Genomic DNA, 21,837 nt, shown 5'->3' with positions numbered 1-21,837 from the left:
AAAATTCAAGGCATTAATGTTTGCCTACAAAACCACCACTGGCTCTGCACCCCTTTACCTAAATTCATTACTTCAGACTTATGTACCCTCTAGAAGCTTGTGTTCTGCAAGTGAACTTTGCTTTATTGTGCCATCCCAAAGAGGCAAAAAAACTCTTTCACAGACTTTTAAATGAACTGTTCCCTCCTGGTGGAATGACCTGCCCAACTCAGTCCGAGCAGCTGAGTCCTTAGCCATCTTCAAGAATCGGCTAAAAACACATTTCTTCCAACTTTATTTGACCCTCTAACTCTAGCACTATCTATTCTAATTCTATTCTTTAAAAAAAAAAAAAAAAAACTTGCCCCTTGTAGACTTACACTCTATTCGTTTACTAACTGCTTGTTTCTTTAAAAAAGCTTGCTCTATTCTTTTTCTATTCTATCTGTTTTCTTTTTATTTATTATATAAAAAAACCTTGCTACGTGTACTGCGTTAAGCTAACTGAGACTTGTTATAGCACTTGCATATCATTGCTCTCTTGTTGATTTTGATTGCTTCTATTGTCCTCCATTTGTAAGTTGCTTTGGATTAAAGCAACTGCTAAATGACTAAATGTAAATGTATGTAAATGTAAATGTACATGTAAAGGTGGTTCAACAAAATACTGACACAAGAAGGTGATCCTTTTTCCAACTCAGTAATTCTGTTTTTTATTATTTTTTTTCTGACATGTTGTTTTTTTATCTTTCACTTGGATGTTATAAGTTGCACTGAGTAAATACAGCTGGATAAAACAAAAACTGTGTCCATCTTCATTTCAGGCTGCAAAGCAACAAAATTTGATGAGTATTGACCTAAATGGGACATTTCCTAACTTCAGGTTAAACAGAACAGTGGGTGTTGGATGGTCTGAAATAGTTAAAGGTGGTCAACAAATAAATGCACCGTGGCTCATTTCAGAGGAGTTAACGTTTTATTGCTCATCGTCCATTATCATGTTCCTGGCCATCTGGTTGACATTTGAACATGTTTGCATTGAATGAGTTAACCATTACCCTGATTCTCTGTTCCTTTCAGGGCAGGTTGCTAAGCACTCTAATGGGTTTCTAAGGGCTATTTATCCTCGCTCTGCTGCTCATGCTGTTCACATCCCATCCCATCCACCACATTCATTTTACTTTTGTTTTTAAGGAGGAATTTGTAACAATACTCCCACTGTTCGGGGTCTTTCTCACAGTGTTGTTATGTTCTCCTCACATTTCACAACTTCTCATACAAAGCATTTTGTGTTTATCCTCTTAAAAAAACCCTTCTTTTTCTTCCCCAGCATGAAATCACACAATGGTATCAGGACTTATTTAAATATATATATTTATACATAACATATAACATGAATATATATATATATATATACTTATATATAAATTTATGTCTTTAAATTTGTTACTGTGGGTTAACAAATTTACATTAGTAGGCTATTCTTATGCTTGGCTTCACAGATAGCAACAGAGTCTGGGCCAAATCTGGTTTACATTCACTTCTGGCTTTTTTCAGTCTTGATTGCAAATGTTTTTTTTTTTATTTTTTATGTACGATGGATAATTAAAACAAAAGTCAGGCGTGTGCATTTATAACATCAATTACTAGGCCTACATTCTTTTTTTTTTCAGAAATGGAGAAATTGTGCCTGCCCCCTCACTTTGTGCGTTCTGGTGCCGACCCTGGTAGTAATATTTGATTATGATCAAATGGATCCCTATATTAGTGTCCAGCAAATATAAAGACTTGCCAGGCCAGACAGTCTTTCTCCAGTCTTTGTTTGTCTTTTTTTTTTTTTTTCAGTCATCACATGCTCTTGTGTTAACATCCTGTTTTGTACCCGACAGTGGAAAAACCACATCAGCTCTTTTACATCAAGGTTTAATTTAAGGCTTAAATGATGCACAGCAGTATTTTTAACAGCAGTTATTCGAGCATCTTTTGTCATCTTTCACTCAGCTTGTTTGAATCCAACTTGTAATGAATGAGAAGTGCTGCTCAATGCAGCTTTTTTCCCCCTTATACTGTTCTTAGTGAGAAAATACTGCTTGAATTTACGCTGTCTAACGTTTGCTGTAACATGATCTAATGTTTGTATAGTGGGCAGGTGTTGAACAGTTTGAACTTTTGAACAGTTTGAACTGAGTGATCTTTCTCCCTAGAGGTGTTAATTAAAGAGTTTAATATATGTTGTCCAGTTAATCTGTAAAGGTCTATACTATACTATACTATACTATACTATACTTGTGCTTTTCAGTGTGTGTGTGTGTGTTCAAAGCACATCTTTTGTGTTCAAAGCACACCTTTTAGTAGAGCTAAAAAAGCAGTTTGAAAACAGAAACATGTCTGAAGTTTTTATACATGGTTTTTAAGGGATAACATTTTAATTTGAATGTGGGTGCTTCATATTTTTAATATGTAGTAACTGTTTTATAAGGCCAGTAGAGTGTTCTGTATTATGAATAGGCGGCGAGCTGGACAACACCCTTCAGTTCTTCAACACCCTTTCTCATACCCAATTACTAAAATATGGATTTAAGATACATATGATGCAGACTACTTGAATGAAGTCTTTCTATTGCTAGGATATGAGCACTGGAAAGGGCAAGTGCTGACTGCAGATGAATTGCAAGTCCTGTACGAGGGGATCAAGCTGAACAACGTGAACCAATATGACTATGTGCTCACAGGTACTCTTATCTCAGCTGTTATTTAATTACTGATGTACATGATTCAATAACTGTCAGACATAACACAAGCCCAGATTGGTTTAAATAAGATTATGTATGTCCAAAGGTGACTTGACTGTTTATAACTATGATTGCATTAAATATGATTATTGATAAAAGACCATTGATCTCTAAAACCCTGCCCTTCGAAGCTTTGTCCACTAACACTGCATAGAATAATGGTCAGTTGATATGGTCCAGAGGTTTTCCATCATTCTTTCTTTCAGGGTACACTAGGGATGATTCCTTTTTGGATATGGTGGTGGACATTGTACAGGAGCTTAAGAGGGCAAACCCGAACCTGGTGTATGGTATGTATATATTAAAGCAGTAACACTTTTCAATATTAAGGTATCATTTGTTACCATTAGTTAACATGAAAAACAATGAACAACTGTATTTTTTATTAACAAACAAAACAAAGATTAATAAATAAATATTTCCCATGTATTATTTCATGTTAGATAATGCATTGAATTTGTAGCTCATTTATGAAACTCGATGATGCAGGTCATTTTCATGCAGTCTGCTAGCTACCACAACATTCACTACATGACACAAGTTGATTGGTTGGCTCTACAGCCAATGAAATTGCTTGTTCAACATTTAAATATTCTAGTTCAGTGTTTGCTGTAAGCTGGTTCCTCTGAAACCCTCCACCTCCCCCATCTCCACCTGTCTAGATCTTCTACTGGATTTATGTATGCCTATTATTCACACAGCAGCACCAGCATATCTCAGATGCTCACAGTGGTGTGTCAGTTGTGCAGTTAATTCTCATATTGTATTTTCAGAAAGTTTTAGAATATTTGTCCTCTCCCCAAATTTGTCACTACCGAAACACAGTAATAATAATTTAATTAGAAGGGTTATATTTACTTGTTATATTGATTACACCGGCATTGTAAATATATATATATTTTTTGCTATTTTATTACATTTTTTCAGAGGTAAATCAATAACAATTACATTTTAACAATATTTCAAGTGTAATTTATTAGATTTGTTGTATTTTTAATCCAATTTTTCTTTGTAAAAGGCAAAAAGTTGATCATACTGATTTCAAAGTTAAGGATTCGTTAGTTTGAATATACATTGAACCAAAAACTATCATAACATCTTAGTTGATAATTCAGTATACTTTATTTTTGACAAAACATCCCATGTTTTGGTAGTGACAGTAATGCTTTGGTAGCGACCACATCACATTACAAAATTTTAACTTGCATACTAAAACACTACAAAAACATACAAAAATACTACAAATTTGCATAACTGTACAAAAATTTTGTTTATTTCCCCCAAATATGAGGATAATGTGTTCCCTTTTGTCACTACCGAAACAATGACATGTTTCGGTAGTGACAATTTTATGGGATAACACCCCAAAAAAAACTACCGAAACTCTACCAAATGTTTCAGTAGTGACAATTTTAGATACTTTTGATCTCAAAGATGCCAATCAGCACATGGTTAGCTAGCACAGTTCTGAACAGTTGTACACACGTACAAATGAAATGATATGAAATAACTCCCAAAAAAGTGTGCTTAATTGTAGAAAAAAATATGTTTGAATCAGCAGTGACGTTTCTTAGTTACACACAGATTTTTAAGACTTTTGAACACATTTACCTCAAAATGATGGGGCCCATCTACTCAGCCTGTAGCTATGAGAGAGAGTGACATAAATATTTCCTGATCATAAATGTAGGGGTGTAGTTAATTTCAGTCTCAGCCAATGGACTAAAACATACACTGTTTTGGCAGTGACATGAAAACTTACAGTAGCGCGTCCACACAGTGGGAGCAGCAGCATAGCAGATCTAGTCTACCAAGACCAAATACATTAACATTGTCATATCCTTTAACATGCTAAAACTCTTCTGAGAGTTTGCATTACTTAAAGGGGTCATGAACTGCATTTTTTTATTATTATTATTTTCTGATGTTCTCTGAGGTTCACTTATAATGTTAGTGTGATTTTTACATAAAAATTTAGAAGTAATAGGCTATTTTCTATCCTGTTTTTGAGCCTCTCTGCAGAACGGTCTGTTTTTATAGGCGGGGCGCATTCAAGACTCGCAAGTAAACGCCCACATGATTGGCTAACAGTTTCGCTTTTAAAATAACAGATGGACGCTGCTGTGACGTACTCTGAAAACAACATGGGTTATTTGGGTTAAAAATGTATAAATACTCAGTATATATCAAGCGGTCTGGAACAGACAATGCAATAGTGGTAAAAGCACATTTACTCACACTTACTTCCTCATTTGTAAGTCGCTTTGGATAAAAGCGTCTGCTAAGTGACTAAATGACTTACGTGTTGCGACATTACTGTTGGATCCACTCTAATCGGTGATTCCACTGGATGTGGCACGGATTGACACAACAAATCCCCGACAGTAAACTGATGTCCCGCTCTATTTCTGACATACTGTATAAGCGCCGCTTCTGACCTTAAAGAGAAATTAATTCAAGACATGACGCAGCAGCGCTCGCATCCGATCTAGATATGTTTGGATCACAAGGAAGGCCACTCAAAGACTGTTTTTCAAAGCTTACACTACACAGTGTCTTGTAATCTTGTAATGCCATCTGTATGGTTCTGTTGATGGAGAAATCCTGTTTGCATCTCTAGCATTTCCTCTCCTCCTACTCCAAGCAGTATCAGTGGGCGGGGCTAAAGAGGCAGCGATGTAGAATCAGGTGTTGATCTTCTCCTGCAGAGGCGAAGCTTAGCTACACTATTATGTCATAAAATGGCTCATTCCTAAACGAGTCGTTTTCTGAGCTTGGTTTCAATAAAAGCTGTTTTTAAACTAACGTGATAGTTTTGAGTTTTGAAACTTACAGGATGTTTTATAGTACAGTGACCTGTTATATGTCAAAAGATTGATTTGATTTCTCAGTTCATGACCCCTTTAACTAATTTTAACAAATGGCACCTTATTGTAAAGTGTTACCAGTAGAGCTGTATCTGGAGTTCAGTCAGTAAGAATCCATGGATTGGTGGGAATTTTACTGTGCGAGTCAAACATGATAAAAACATAATGGCATTTTTGGGAAAGGGGTGTGCAGATGGAATTTCGAGCACTGATCCAAACATCAACATGTGTTACAGCAAGTTATGTTTATTATGCTTATTTTTGCTGTTTTTCTGCTTTCCAAGTGTGTGATCCGGTGCTGGGCGATAATGGGGCTATGGTGAGCATATCTAAAATGATAAAATCATTTCCCGTCATCATTTGCATCTTATTTTTCTATGCAAAAATGTAACCCTTTATTCAGCAGAAACACTTGGTGAAACACTTTAGATATGGTTAAAATAGTTTAAGGAACTGATCACTTTTGATGTTATCTTTAGTATGTTCCTGAGAACCTGCTGCCCATCTACAGGGACAAAGTAGTCCCAGCTGCTGACATAATCACTCCCAATCAGTTTGAGGCTGAGTAAGTGTCCTGTTATGCTGATTTTTTGTGTATGTGTGTAGAAATCTAAGGCCCTGTGTACTCCTAGTTCATATGGTCTGATCATACAATTAGGGATGCACCGATACCACTTTTTCCAGTACTCGCCCGATACCGATACTTTTTGGTACTTGCCGATACCGAGTACCGATACCAATATTTTCATTGTGTTTGTAAATTTTTAAAATATTGGGTACAGACACCAAAAGAGTATGTATAATGTTATTTTGCTCTGTGGTACATCATCTTTAATTTAATAGCATTATTGCAGCGGCTTAGTACTTTAATCACGCGCTTTGCTGTAATAATGCAGGGAACCACTCGTTATAAATCTCCTAACTGTGATATTTTCATAAATAGAAGTCGCGTTTTTTTCATCTGAAACTTGCAGCGATTTATTTTCCAAAGCCACTCATATAATGCAGAAACACTCAAGCAAGCAAAACACGCGCAACGCGTGCACGTATTTGTACTGGTGCAGAATGAGATGGACAAGTACAGTACAGTACAGCCTAGCGCATTTCACACAGGCTGTTAGTTTTACTTTCGCCAGAAAGTCGTGTATGCCTAAGGTTGAAAATAAATGATGTTTATATTATTTTTACGATTTAGTTTTAATCCAAATGATGCGTGCTAAGTGAGCGAACATCAATTTCACACAACAGAAGTGCGCGCTCTCTCTCTCTCTCTCCCTCCCTCCCTAAGTAACTTGTGCATTGTTTTACTTGCTTCTTTTTGACATATCCGACCGAACTACAAACTTTCCAGTGATGTCTGTGAGAAAGGATATTCACTCGACAAGCTCGCGCATCTGCGCAGCCTCGCACTCAATCCACTCAGCGTGCTTTGCTTACCAGCTGGCGCAAATCAGCTATACAGGCATTAATACTGAATGTTTTATATTCATTGCATACATATACTTCGTAGACATCTTTAATCTCTTAATAACTCCATTCTGCTGTCTGTTGTCGGTGTTTCTTTGTCTGAATATGGCACTTATCACATGCTGTGTGGTATCGGCGTTTGGTATTGGGGCATTTTAACGAGTACGAGTACAGGAGCTCAGTATCGGTATCGGTGCATCCCTACATACAATATTAGTATGTACAATATGTCTCCTGTGACCATTTGTGATGGGCCCACCCAAAACAGATGTTCATACCAAATGCAAATGGAGTCTCTTAAGGGATGGAATTTGCGGTTGCTTGCGTCAGAGATCCGTGCACATGCTTAAGACAAAGTTGTTGATAACACATGGTGTCTAGGTCATGTTCTGATTCCATACATACTTCACTGTCTGTCTCTGCTGTTCTATAAATCAAGGCAAAATGGGGTAATGGGGGCATTTGTGGATGGTTGGATTTCCATGTTTTATGCCTGTGGTTCACCCACAAGTCATCGTCGTTATGACACACCCAGCATATGTAAATAATATATCATTTCATTTTCTTTCTCACAGGCTCCTCACTGGTAGAAACATGAGTTCAGAAAAAGATGCAGTTGAAGTAAGTTTTTATTAGCTGTTTTATTTATGCAGCTAGCTTCTCTAGTGATGCAAACAATCTTGTTTTAAAGTATAACAGCACTGGGATGTTTTTATGATGTACCGCTTTCCACACTCACAGCTCTGTTCATTCGCTGTAAATTTCAGCAAAACTTTTGAACGCAAAAAAAGGTTCATTATTTGTTGTCAATATATGCATGTATAAAGCACAGCTCACACAGAAGTCATTTTTAAACCAAGCATCGCAGCCGATTCAGCACAGTGACCAACTGAGCAAAATATGTGCTGAACTTTGCAAATCAAGTCTCCCTTGTGCTTCATGTAAGAAACACTGATGGTATGACACACGGAATTGCTGCCGTAGGGCATCTAAATCGGTTCCCTTTCAGTGAGGAAGTTGTCTATAGACAGCAAAGCACTTCACTAGGTTTTAGACAATAGCCTGTTTCATTTAATAGCATCATATTTTTTTCAAACATATACTGTAGTTCAGTTTGTGGAAACATCTGAAAAGTGGTGTGCCTTACTGGGTGAAACTCGACAGAGAAGTTCAGTGCAGTCGCTCTGAACTTGCTTGCCCACTCACTTTGGCTCAACATACGGCTCTTTATGTGTGAAACACTGTCTGCTATTGTTAGCCTCCAGTTCCCACTGTGGTCCAAGCTCTGCCTGACAACATCGTGTAAAATACTATTTGCATTGTATTTGTCCATGGAATAGTCAAGCCTGTGAGCTGTAGAATCACCCACTACCCTGCCAAGCCCACTGTCCTTAATCAACACTCTGAAGATACTCTCTTCACAAGGGCTTAAATAAGTAATAAAGGAGGCCAGGCATCGCACGCATTACCTGCATACTAGTCGCATTTCGGTGAAATTCGCCGTTTTGAATCAAAATATGTAATTTATGTGAATCGTCTAGATCCGTAGAGTTTTTTTTGCTGAACAACAGTAAATGTGAACACAATTAAAAAAAATTTTTTTTGTGGATTTTTCCCCACAAAAATCATGTTAACAGGCATATAGTTTGTCTTGTGGCTATACTATTGAAACTTCTCTCAGAACATTATGCCACCACTGAGCTTAACTTGTTGTAACTGTAATAAATGTAACTCCAATTGCAGATTGCTTTTGGAACAAAAACTGAAACTGTCGGTTGTATTTCAGGTTATGAACCTGTTGCATTCGATGGGTCCAGACACAGTGGTCATCACGAGCTCTGAACTGCCCTCTCCTCTGGGGGATCAGTATCTGGTTGCCCTGGGGAGCCAGAAAAGAGGTGATTTTGTCATTTAATTTCCAAACAAGTTGGAGCCCAGTACAATGAAACTTACAGCTCTTGCCATGCTTGCTTCATACTTTTCATCATCTGTAATTGCCTGGGTGGAGTAAGTTGCAGTTATATTTCAGAATTCAGTTGCCTCATTTTGCATAGCATGTTCAAAGGTCACACCTTGCAGCTTGTCTCTGTTTTGTCTCTGTTAAACTGTTGTTAGAGGAAGAGAACCACACACCTGTGAAAGTTGCTGTTGTTCGGCAACCATGAACAGCCTACAGTTAGACTAATAGAGAGCAACAGTCAGGTTCTGGAAGGAAAATCCCATTCGTTTTCTCCATAGGGAAATTGTTTTTTAATGATAACTTGTAAACTGTAAAGACAGACCTACTGTGAGCTACAAGGTGGTAATCAATGGTATGTTTTGAAACCATCAGCCCAAATTATTTCAACGTATTTTTGAAATAATCATGTTTCAATAAACAATTAACCCTCATATTGTGTTCTAGTTATTTTGACCCAGAGAGGATTTTTTTTGTCCCTGAATTACTAGTTAATGTTGTCACATTGGACTAAAAACTTACCAACTTGCTCACACAGTGTATAACCCGTCCCCCCCCCCCCCAAAAAAAATTGGATAATATTTTAACTTTTTTAGGATTTTTTACCACCCTGTTACACTTGTGGTGTTCCTAGTCAAAAATGACCAGCCTACAAAAATTGATTATAAATTTCTTATATTATTACCAAATAATATTAAATCTGGATTAAATCCTCTCCTTTCAGTTAGCACAGGTTTTGTATTCCTTTTTGGAAATGATTGATTGTAGGCTTCATTGATCTGAGCATACGCATCAGTTTTTGTGTGAACATTGCCAAAATAATGCTTTTTCACTTTTGTTTCTATCTAAAATGATCATGTTTAGCAGCAGAATTTCTGTTGAAAAACTGCATTACCCATGATTCTGCAGAGAATCTCTACCAATCAGAGAATAGTGACACTTTTAGTGCCCGCTCATTAACCTGAAACACTGCGAATGGTGGTTTACCTACGCTCTTAAATTATTTGTATATTGTTTATATTATGCATATTTTGCAATAAACTTGAAATGTATCGTTTCTGTGTATAATCAACATTTAAAACGATAGTTTTTATTCTGATTCAGGTCATTCACAAAGCTTCATGGGATTGTAGTTCTTTCCCCTCATTAAATCCCTTAAGTACAGTCTTGTACATTTGTCTTTTTGTCTGATTTGGTTCATGGCTTAAATAAGTGCATGGTCTTTAAAGACTAGTGGGTTCTCTAGGGTTTCATCCCAGTTGCCAATTTAATGATATACTGGACTGGTGTTGTTTTTCCAGTAACAGCAGATGGTACCATGGTGACTCAACAGATCCGTATGGACATCCCCAGGGTTGATGCTGTGTTTGTGGGAACAGGGGACCTGTTTGCTGCGATGCTGCTGGCGTGGACACATCTCCATCCAAATGATCTGAAGGTCAACAACACGATATCATGCTAAAATATAGTTGCATTATCAAGTGTAAGAATAAAGCAGTTTGCTTTTGCATCAGCAAGTCATATGCAGTGGCTACATTTAGAGGGGTGAGAACCAGAAGGGCGTAAGTGACATTTCACCAACTTTACAGGAGGGCCAAAACAAAAACCAACAGGCTTTGTACGTTCAGAGTTAAGTCGTTTGGTTTCTAATGAATAACTCCAAAATTATTAAGAATTCACTTGTGTCCTTTTGGCAGTAGAAAGCGCTCATCAAGAGCTTTCATTTGATATATATATCTCCATTTCACCCAAAATGTCACTTACGCCGTTCTGGTTCTCACCCCTCGATTTGGTCATTTAAGCAACCTATAAAAATACATGGCTTAAGTGTACAAATAGTTTGGGGCCATTTAACAAAGGTCCAAAATAAAAGCTAAAATGTTCTGCAGGAGATGCTGAATTATAACTCAAAGCCCTTGATGTGTTTCTGACAGATGGCCTGTGAAAAGACGGTTTCAGTCATTTACCATGTCATTAAGAGGACCATTACTTATGCAAAAGGTAAGAGCTTCTGTTGCAAACCAAATATTGCAAAGTCCCAATTAGAATGTTTGAGTCACAACATTCAGTAGCTTCCCTTTTTGGCAGCGTATTTTTAGTTTAGTACTATTATATGATGATAATGTAACTCATCCCTTACCTTTGTTCGTCTCTCAGAGGTGGCCGGTCCGAATCGAAGGCCCAGTCCTGCTCAGCTTGAGTTGCGGATGGTCCAGAGTAAAGCAGACATTGAGGATCCTGCCATAGTTTTGAATGCTCTAGTTCTGTAGTGCTTTAATCTTAGACTATGTACTAGACAGTATGAATGTCATACATTTAACAGCAAGAGCTTACAATCACAATAATTTGGATGGTGGACGGCTTATATTTTATGCTGTAGTGTTATAAATTCTTTTATAACAACACTAATGTTCTTAGAATTGAAACTGTGACTTCTGGTACTTCATAGTGCATTAGTTCAGGTACTGCATTCAAAAACTAACATGGTACCTAATGTTATTATGTTCACATTCCAGCCATAATGTGCATATGACTATATCTAGCCATTATTAGTATTTTATTATGATTTATGTATGTGTCTATCTGGATTAAGTATTTATGATGATTTATTAACATTAAGAAAACGTCATATGAGTGTTGTCTAACATTTGATTTGATTCAGTCTGTGTTATATGTAACATATTATTCGATCTGTTAGTCTTATTTCATCAGAACAACTGTACAAGCCCAGTCAGGCCAAGTGTAAGAAAATTGTCTATTAAATAATAAAAATCAATTAATGTCTATACTAAGAATGTGCCTTGAAAATATATAGTTTATATCATACTAAAACGTCTTTATCTTTGTAATAATTAGCAATAATGGCCATGGCAACTGACATATTTTGACTATTCATTATAATAAAATCCTTCAATTTTTATTTATCCTTTGTATCCAGGAATTTCATTTTTTAAATATTTTTAAATTATTATGGTCCAATTGAAGACATTTTACTCTACAAATTTGTGTAGTTACTGTGTACAAAGATTTTTTTTTTCTGCAGTACTTCAGAAAGTGCCAAATGTGGGGAAAAATGAATTGTGTTTTTCTTTTTATATATGGGAAATGCAATGATGGTAATTTTGAAATAATGCTGCTTTGTGTAGTCTCACTGTCCACCTAAACCACACCATGTGCTCCAACACTAACGCCGTTTTCATTTGATAAATTTTACATGTATGCTCTGTTATAGTGAGTACATGTCCAGGCTACAACCTTAAACACTTTCATTTAAATGTTTAAATGACAGTTTACTAACAACAAACCAGGTTGCTGAATCAAGATTTCATTGTATTCAAACAGGCAAAGAGGTTTAACATTACACACAGCTGAAGAAAAAGCTCCATCCAAATGACCTTCAGTTACAGGCTGAAGTGTAAACTTGTTTTTATTAAAGCATTGCTAATACACTAGGCTTGAAAGTACATAGAATAAAATGGGCAGAACAAAGTAAAGGGACTATCGCTACTCTTCAAGCTACAGTAAAATTCTACTTCAAAAAATAAGTCAAACATATTTGTTAACAGAAAGGAACAAACGGAAGGAAGTGCTCAAAAAAATGCTCAAAAAAAAAACAACCTGTCAAACCTCATCAACTTGAGTACTCATAAAAAAATCAGCAAGTACAGTGCACTTCTACATTAACATTTCTTCAGCTGGTAAATGCCTTTATCCAAAGATACTTTAATGCTACATTGTTTAATGCAGGGGGGTTTGGGGGGTGTTCCAGAAAGCAGGTTATTTCCTATATATTTCTAAAATAAATCACTATAATAAAATAAAGCAATTTTTATTTTACTGATTTATTAATTTTATCCTTATCTCACACATGGATTTCCATTCAAACATTTTTTTTTTCTCTTTTTGCAACGTAAAATATATCACATTTGTATTTTTGTTATAGAAATATATTGTAACAAATGTGCAAGTAAAATAGCTAAACAATAAAAAGCCATATTATCTTATTAATTTATGCATCAAACAACATAATTCTTGTTCACAGTAATAAAAACTGATTAAACTGTAAGATAAAAAAAATGATTGCACAACCACCCATTAAGTGGTGATATGCATTAAGAACGAAATTTGACATTAAACAAAAAAAAAAGAACAAAATAGAAGTATGGCACACTTCTTAGCATCCATTTCTATGATGACTTGTGGATTCAGCACTCTGTTGAGAATAGTTGTGTCCCAAATGATGCACTATACACTATGTACTTATGCACTTAACTGTGTAGTGTATGAATTATATAAGGTTATTTTGTCATTCATCATTGGAGTCTGATATCCCCTCCCCCTCTGCTACATAATTAAAGCTGCAACAGTTGAGTGCATGAAGTGTCCAACATTCCACGCTTTGTTTTTTCAGGTAATTACGTGCATCATCCTGGTATTTAAAATGCACTTTTTCTTTTTGGAATTTTCAGTGTGAATGCACTACTTGCACTATTTATACTACAAAATGGCATAGAATAGTGCATAAGTACATGAACTGGGATGCACCTAAAGTCTAGTTTGTTCACCGTGAACATCGCGGTTTTGGAACTGACATACCTCGAGTAAGCAAGAGTTTTTTGTATTGTATGCAATCTTTTAGCCCTGATGAAGGCCTGTGTACCAAAACATGTTGGCAAATTAAACTATTATTCTTTTTAGTTCCACTTTCTGATTATTTTGACCACAAGTGTTGCTGGTATTCCTTTAAAAATTACCTTGATGTGCGGACACATTGTTTTACTGGTATGAAGGAGTTTTTCTCTCTGCTTGTGCTTCTAAATTATCTTAAAATGCCTGTTGATAAGCAGTTGCTGCCTTGTGAAGCACATTGGATTGCTTTTGCTTGCAGTAGTCAGATGCCTTTGCTTGGCGTCCCATATAAAAAAAGCTTATCACACTAACACAAATTTGAATAAGTAAGCCTCTTGAAATGTGTCCCTTTGTCAGCATGTGTGGACACGGACACTTCAATTTGAATAGTATTAATGGTGACATAACAAAAAACAAATATTTCTCAATGAAATATTTTAATAAACAAATAGCTACAGAAATTCAACACTATTGTGTGGAAAAAAAATAAGTACATCCATACGTTTAGCAGCCAGTATCATTATGTTTGTCTTTTAGCTTATTCCTTCATGCAGAATTCCTTCACTTGTGATATTAGATGGGTTTCCTGCATGTATGAGCCCATTCATGTTCCTGACTATGTCCATTGAAATCTGACCTTTGACTTGGTTGTTCTAAACTCCTTGTCTTTTGTCCGAGTCAATCATTTTTGGATTTGCTTTTCTAGTTCAGCTTCATCTGTTGCACAGAAGGCATCATGTTGTCCTCTTTGGTGTAATTGTTGACATCATGATGGAAGTTAGTTGGGCTCTGAACCAGAAAGACACCCCAAAACTACAACATCCAACCATCATGATTCACAGTTGCTATGAGGTTCTTTGCTTCTAACATGTTTGGAACTGTGGCCAAACAACTGTTCTTCATATATCTGTTGAATGACAAACTTCAGGTGTAACACTCCAAAGAGAAAGGAAAAATTGAAATCGCATCATATGACCCCTTTAACATTCCAAGTAGATCTTCTGCCATCCCTTTCCAGACTTGATCCCTTGATCCCTGGGGTGCTCTGAGGCATTCTGAAGCATTTTACTCAAATTTTGTGAGACGGCTGACCTGGACAGATTGCCACTGGTTTGAAAAGGTTTGCAGTTTATCTTATGAAAAAACTACAGCAGCTCTTTTAATCTTGGCATAAATGGCACAACTTATAAGAAAACATGACCAGTTTGCTGGTGTTTATATAAGTTATGTTTTCCTCTTTAATGTTCTGCACTTGAAGTAGTGATAAATGTAGGGGTGTACTAACTTTTTCCACACAAGTTTTTTTTTTTAATAGGCTGTAGAAATGATTACAAAATGTACATTCGCCATGATATTTGATAAATTATAGGCCAATATATATCTTTGTCCTAAAATGTTAATATGTCCTTCACAACACTGTAAATAAAGGTTTTTATAGCACCAAGTTTTTACATAGTATTTGCATTTTCAGACTTCATGTACATCATATGAAATGTTATCCACTTCATATAATATCACCTTGACACAAGAGGCCTGCATCACAAAGCAAGTTTGAGTAGCTACCCAGTTAAAATGAGCAAACTCATGGAGTGACCTTGCATTTTTTCAGTCCATGGAGGATTGTTGTTTTTTTAGCACTGTCCATCATCATAGTGACTACACAGCTCATCTGCTCCAGGGCGGGTTTTGTTTTGGATAAGAGATCACAATAAGACACTGGAGATATTGCAATGAATTCAATCCCCTGAACCTAATGTTCCACCCTACAGCACACTTCACACGAAAATACAAAATTCAAATTCTATGTGCTTAGCCTTTAAAGCCAACATAGAAAGAAAATATAACATGTGAGACCACTGAACTTAGTTTTGTCTTAAAGTATGCTGAAAATACTAGCTCATGAAAAGCTCTAGCATCATCTGTTTATAGTTGACACATGAAATGTTCTTATCCACTTTAGTCATCTTGTAAATTAAAACGATTCATTTTCAAGTTTGAGCCAATGTTCAAATACATTTTGTTTGAATATTTCATGGTAATTATAAATATAAATGATTGTGAACCAAACATTATAGATAAGCTATAGAAAAACTGCAAAATTGCCAAGATATTCTGTATTTATGTACATTATAAAGACATGCCGTGACATGCAAGTAAAAACTGCACAAACACAAGACACAAGCAAAGTCCCAAAAATGTTGCCAAGACTTGTGTACTGCTGCTGTTTTGATGAGCCATGTTAAGCGCATGATTAGCTATGTATGCCTGGTTGAGCTTGAGTGAGGTATAACTACTATCCTGACTCAAAATGTGCATCTGGACCAGGGAATCCCAGAGCTTAACTACCGCCTCAGTTCAGGCTCACATAGTTTGTATAGGCATGCATTAATTAAAATAAACCTAAGGGTACTGTAGATCAGCCAGGTATACATAGCTAGGCTAAGGCTTGGTTCTATGCATGTCATCAAATGGCCAAAGCTTACCAATAGCCAAAGACAAGACACTGAGCAGCAAGTTGATAGGGATGAGAGAAAAACATCAGGCAACCAGCAAATAAATAAATAAGAAATGTGACTGATTGCCATGTTTGTTGATTTGTCTGACTGATATTTAAGGAACATGTTAGCATTTCTGCCAAATATTTCTATGATCAAACGGTTGTGGACACATTGGATCTGTCTGGCTCCCACTCGCCGTCTCTTTCATACCTACTTTCTTGCCTGTCTCTATTGTCCTAGAAACAAAAAAAAAGCCTAAATTAAATGGGTTTTGAGGTCCAGACACATAGAATGAGAGGAAAAAAAAAAAAACTCAGACTGAAAGGAAAAAAATAAAAGAGAAGTAAACTAAATTCAGAGATGACAACAAAAGGAAGAAAAAGAACAGTTAACCCACAGCCAACATCGGTCTGTGGTAACCGTTAACACATCCCTAAACTACACCTCACCCTATTCTTTGCGGTTTAACAGACATCTGTGGATATAGGATATCCTGCTCTGCCTCTTGCATCAGGAGAAGGGAAGCTGTACATAATGCTTAATTTTTTATTATTATTATTATTATTATTATTTAAGAAGGGACTTTTGCAGGCTTGTGTATAATATCACGCTCCCTTCAAAAGGTACTTTCCAGCATATCTGTTCTACTTTCAATTTAACGCTCTCACTCGAATCCCCTCTTACCGGTCCTTAACTTTCAGTTTGTTCCAGTTAGTATTATTCTCCTCTCTAGGCACGTCTCGTCATTTGGGACATCTAGTTCAAGAAAGAGCGCTGGTCCAAAAACAGCCGTCACTGATCAGAAATGCTCCCCATTTCTGTGAAATCACATAGATGCAATTTTAATTTGTAAATTTAAAAGATGTCAGATGAACAAGATTTGAACTGAGCCACATCAGTTAATGTTCAGAGCATGGGCCTTATTAAGACTCAACTCATTCTGATTCATGTCTACATAAATCAAAAGTGGTTGTAACTGCACAGGAGAGACCGGATTACCTCTTTCATCCTGATCATCCTCCTGTCTTGCTCGTCTTACACTGCCCTGTGGGAAAGTTTAGGCAAATTATAATCGTGAATACAATCTAAAAAATTTACACTAGAATTTGTCAATGAGATTTTTATTTTGGAAAGAAATTAATATTCAGCAATGATGCATTAAATTGATCAAAAGCGACAACATTTATAATGTTACAAATTCAGCTTTGATATCACATGAATAAATTATATTTTAAAACACACTCAAACAGAAAACAGTTATTTTAAAATTGTATTAATATTTCACAATATTATTGTTTTTACTTTATTTTTCATCAAACGTACTTAGCCACGATGAGCATATCAGTGAACAAAACACTTCTTTCAAAAACATGAAAAAATATAATAACGACTCAATTTTTAAACGGTGTTTCTATCACAACAACAACAAAAACCCACCTGTGCTCCCTCATCATTGGAACGCTGTGGTACTGGAATCCATTCCCTAAAATTAAGATCAATTTAACATGTTGTCACACTTAGCCTAAGGCGAGGAGCGAGGAACAAGGAGACCAGGAGTACACGAAAACAACAGGTTTTTAATCCAAACATCCACGGAAATACACGGCGCAGACAGGATCACAGGAAACACCAGGGTAGACGTATAATCTCGGACAAACACAGAATGCAACAGTCCAGGGGCGTGACATTACTCCCCCCTCCCGGTAGGTGCGTCCTCGCACCGTAGAAACAACATGGGGAGGGGAATGGGTGGGAACTGGGGAGGAGGCTCAGGACCAGATTGACCACATGTTGGTACAGTCTGCTGTAACATTTATAACCCAGCTCAGTGGTCCTTAAACTTGTTCCTGGAGCCCCCCCCAACACTGCACATTTAGTCTCTTTGTCTGACACAAATACTTCAGGTCTAATTACTACTAATTATGGACTACACTGTAAAAAATGACCGTGAATTTAACGGTAAAAGACTGTAAAAATGCTACAGTAAAATCCTGTTAAATGGTTAACGGTAAATTCCCCTACTATATACGGTGAAAAACTGTATTGGACATTACATGTATTGGACATTAATTTTACGGTAGTATACCGTTTTTGGAAGTGAAAAAGCATAACTGTAAATTGACATTCCCAGAATTCCCTGCGTTACATTTCAAATTTGATGTTTTTTTGTTGAAATAACTATGTTTCTTCTTAGTTTTTTCTTATCCGTTTTGTATATTAGGGTTGTGTGTTGCACATTAATGTTGTTAAATGAATGTTTATTGTATTATTTCAGTTTCATGTGTGTTACCATGATGGTGTTTAGTGTTTGTGTGAATGACACTGTGCACCTTCTATATATGTTATTATTTAAAAGCTGCTTGTGATGGGCTTTGGTTCATCATGTGACTTTCTCATCACCACCTGCTTTTGGTGGTTATCAGTGTATTACAAAGGTACAAAACAGATTTCAGTACTTCAATAGGTTGGTATATTAATATTATATCAGTTAATGAAATTACGGTATTTAACTGTAAATTTAAGCTAAAACCGTAAAACCTAAAACGTTGCTACCGTATTTTTTACGGTAAAATTCCGGCAACCACAGCTGCCGGTTTTTTACCGTATATTTTACGGGATTTTTTTTACAGTGTAGAGATCGACCAATATTGATTTTTTTTTTTAGAACTGACACCGATACCGATTATCTGCATGTTTATGTGACCAATAACCAATATGCAGAACTGGTGTTTATTTATTGTTTTCCTTCTGTTTATGACACAATGATAACGAAGGTACTGAACTGAACAAGCATTTTTTTATAACAGTCAATACTGTAATTTCACTCCCTCCTTACATGTTACACATTTCCACAAATATAAAATTGTGAATTTAGCAACGTTTTGTTTTCATTTAAAAATTAATGTACATTTATAACACTATAATTTGTGTTATATTACATTGCCATTAAATTAAAACAAACTAATTAAAACTAAATTAACACTGATGCATTTATAAGTTTACATTTTTGCCAAGACATTGTTGATTGCTTGGTTTCTATTTCTGCAGCATCACACAGTCCAGTCTGTGATGACTCTCTCAGTGGTTTAAAATACCACTCCTCATAACTGCACATAAAAAAAAATCTACTATAATTGTGTCAAACAAACAGCTCATCACTGGAAAATGTTCAATTTGAACAATTTATTATTGTAGGGCAATATTAAAATATAACCAAAACAAACTAAAACTTGAGATACAAAAGCTCCAACTATCAAGTGACACTAAGACAAATAAAGTGTTCAAACTCACCGCTTGAATCTGAATATCACACCAACAACAACAGCAAGAACAGCACAGCAGATGACAAAACCAAACAGACCCCAACAGACGGTGCTGGATTCTAGGAAAGAGGGATGGAGAGATGTAAAAGTGTCAAGTCCACACTTCTACAATGTTACTGTTATTCTGAAAAGGCTGACAAATGCTATAACTGTTTAGATAGTCATGGTTTGTCACAGATTAAATTTATCCAAGATCAGTGGTTTTCCAACTTTAAGCGCGACCGTATTTTTTCTTTTTAAATTATCGCGAGCCATATATACAGTATATATGGAGTGACAACATGCATCACACCAGTCTCGAGTCCCACAGAGGAACTCTGGAAAAAAATCAACAGATACGTCTGTGATTGGCTACAATGTTCAATGCTGTAAAAACATGTTATGTAATCAGTACATATGTAAACATGTAATCAGAAACATTTTAAGCGTCCTTCTTCCCTGAGTCTTGTACTTTGTTACATACATATATACATTTTCCTTAAATCATCCTGGCGACCAGTGGGGTGGGTCGTGACCCAGGGTTTGAAAACCACTGTCCTAGATTACCACATCCGGGATTGAAATTATTATGATACAGTGATATCTGGTTAAAACAATCATAGTTTCACAGTTTTTAATATCTACTTAATGTAGAATTTTAATCTTTTTTTTTTTTGCATGCATTTTACTGCCAGTTTTATCTAAGTGTTGCATGCATAGTTATATACTGTCAAACACGTAAATGTAAATGTTCTGTTTGTTAACACAACTGAAATTCAGCAATTCAGCTGGACTTTAAACAGCATTCTCAATTCAGTTCTGTTCAGAGCAGCAGCACACACAACCTTTTTCATAGCATAAGAGTTTCAAGAACATCAAACGACATGTACCATTAACTATAAAAACAAAAATAGACTCACCAGTATGAACATTCACATACAGGGAACCTAATGAACTTCCATATTTGTTTGAAGCATTACAAATGTACAAGCCATTAAAGTCGGGGGACAGTTTTGGCACAGGAAGCTTGTTGCCTTCATAATAGGGAGTACTCTCTCTGTTAATAGAGAGATATGAAAGATCAATGAGCATGTTCTGCTAGTACATAACAGTACAATTGATGGTCAGTAGTAAACTATCTGTAAAAAACTAAAACAAAGTTGGATAACATCAAAAAAATTCAACTAGCAACCACAGGCCAACACCTCAGCGACTTATCAGAACAGCCTTGCATCTGTCTCTCTCTGAAACCTAAAACCTTCAAGCATCTCAGCCTACAACCTTTGCACTTGGCATACACAACAACATACAGAAAGTAGACATGAAATCAAAACTGACCTTATTTGTTTTCTTAATGCACATTACTGTCCTTATTGTGAATGATTCAGCCATGCATTTAATTTTTGACCTTGTAATCTTTAATCAAAATGCCATAACTTGCTCTCCCTGTGATACGACTCACTTGACGTCTATGACGTATGTACACCAATGTTGCAGTTAATCTGCCTCCATTCCGATGTGCAGTGCTCACTCTTCAAAATGCAATCAACAACCGATGGATAAAATCAAGTCCTGTCCTATGTTCTTGCTCCCTAAGCTGTTTACTATGGGAATATGTCCCAATATGGCAGTAAAGTCTTGGAACCTGTGAGCTTGGCCCAATATGCAAAAGTTAAGCCAAAATATGCAAAAGTAACTCAAACCTGGTTCTCAAACCTCTCCATGAAGTACCCCCAGCACTGCACATTTTGTATGTCTCCCTATATCTGACACAGGTCTTGCAGTCTCCACTAATGAGCTGATGAGTTGAATCAGGTGTGATAGATGAGGGAGGCATACAAAATGTGCAGGGCTGGGGGTACTCCAGGACAGGTTTGAGAACCACTGGCTTATAGAATAACAACTGCCACTGAGACAGATATATTTAGTGACTCTTTTTCATAAAGCATGACTTCAATAATGTATTACCTGATGATCATTTTCTGTCTGATTTTCAGTTTATTTAAAACTGTTCAACTCTTCCATTAACCACAGGCCATTATACACAGCCCAAAAAAATAATTTTTATTACCTTGTCCAGGTGTAGCTGGTTGGTTCTGGGTTACTATCCACTATACACCAGAATACTTTAGCATTTTTTGGACTGTCAGGAATTATAACCACTGACTCAGGAGGATCTAGGAAAAAATAAGCAGCAAAAAATAACTATATATCCATAAACACTATGTACTATATGTGAAACTAAAGCCATATTTCTTACACTTTGGGTTACAGAGTCGGAATGAGCACAACATTTTGAGAATAGTGATGCCTCCATGTTGTGTCAGAAATGTGAAAAAAAAAAAA

At 36.2% G+C, this 21,837-nt stretch overlaps 2 protein-coding genes across 2 annotated transcripts in view; one reads left to right on the top strand and one right to left on the bottom strand.

The window, feature by feature from the left end:
- Positions 1 to 11,962, top strand: part of LOC107713718 (pyridoxal kinase-like) — a 17,653-nt gene extending 5,691 nt beyond the window's left edge. Inside the window, exons 4-12 of the mRNA XM_016519304.1 lie at positions 2,607 to 2,711; positions 2,978 to 3,061; positions 5,923 to 5,957; positions 6,118 to 6,203; positions 7,681 to 7,726; positions 8,892 to 9,003; positions 10,364 to 10,500; positions 10,997 to 11,063; positions 11,220 to 11,962. Coding sequence (XP_016374790.1) covers positions 2,607 to 2,711; positions 2,978 to 3,061; positions 5,923 to 5,957; positions 6,118 to 6,203; positions 7,681 to 7,726; positions 8,892 to 9,003; positions 10,364 to 10,500; positions 10,997 to 11,063; positions 11,220 to 11,332 — 785 coding nt within the window. The 3' untranslated portion in view covers positions 11,333 to 11,962. The remainder of the gene's footprint in view (positions 1 to 2,606; positions 2,712 to 2,977; positions 3,062 to 5,922; positions 5,958 to 6,117; positions 6,204 to 7,680; positions 7,727 to 8,891; positions 9,004 to 10,363; positions 10,501 to 10,996; positions 11,064 to 11,219) is intronic.
- Positions 11,963 to 16,369: 4,407 nt separating this feature from the next.
- Positions 16,370 to 21,837, bottom strand: part of LOC107713696 (poliovirus receptor homolog) — a 6,391-nt gene continuing 923 nt past the window's right edge. Inside the window, exons 2-7 of the mRNA XM_016519284.1 lie at positions 21,563 to 21,668; positions 20,412 to 20,548; positions 19,481 to 19,571; positions 17,627 to 17,672; positions 17,189 to 17,234; positions 16,370 to 17,007 (exon numbers count right to left, since the gene is read on the bottom strand). Coding sequence (XP_016374770.1) covers positions 16,982 to 17,007; positions 17,189 to 17,234; positions 17,627 to 17,672; positions 19,481 to 19,571; positions 20,412 to 20,548; positions 21,563 to 21,668 — 452 coding nt within the window. The 3' untranslated portion in view covers positions 16,370 to 16,981. The remainder of the gene's footprint in view (positions 17,008 to 17,188; positions 17,235 to 17,626; positions 17,673 to 19,480; positions 19,572 to 20,411; positions 20,549 to 21,562; positions 21,669 to 21,837) is intronic.

The sequence above is a fragment of the Sinocyclocheilus rhinocerous genome, unplaced genomic scaffold (assembly GCF_001515625.1).
Source record: "Sinocyclocheilus rhinocerous isolate Xijiao unplaced genomic scaffold, SAMN03320098_v1.1 scaffold2584, whole genome shotgun sequence".
NCBI classification, from domain to species: Eukaryota; Metazoa; Chordata; class Actinopteri; order Cypriniformes; family Cyprinidae; genus Sinocyclocheilus; species Sinocyclocheilus rhinocerous.
The sequence above is the reverse complement of the archived record's forward strand: the minus strand, read 5'-3'. Positions and strand labels throughout refer to the sequence as shown.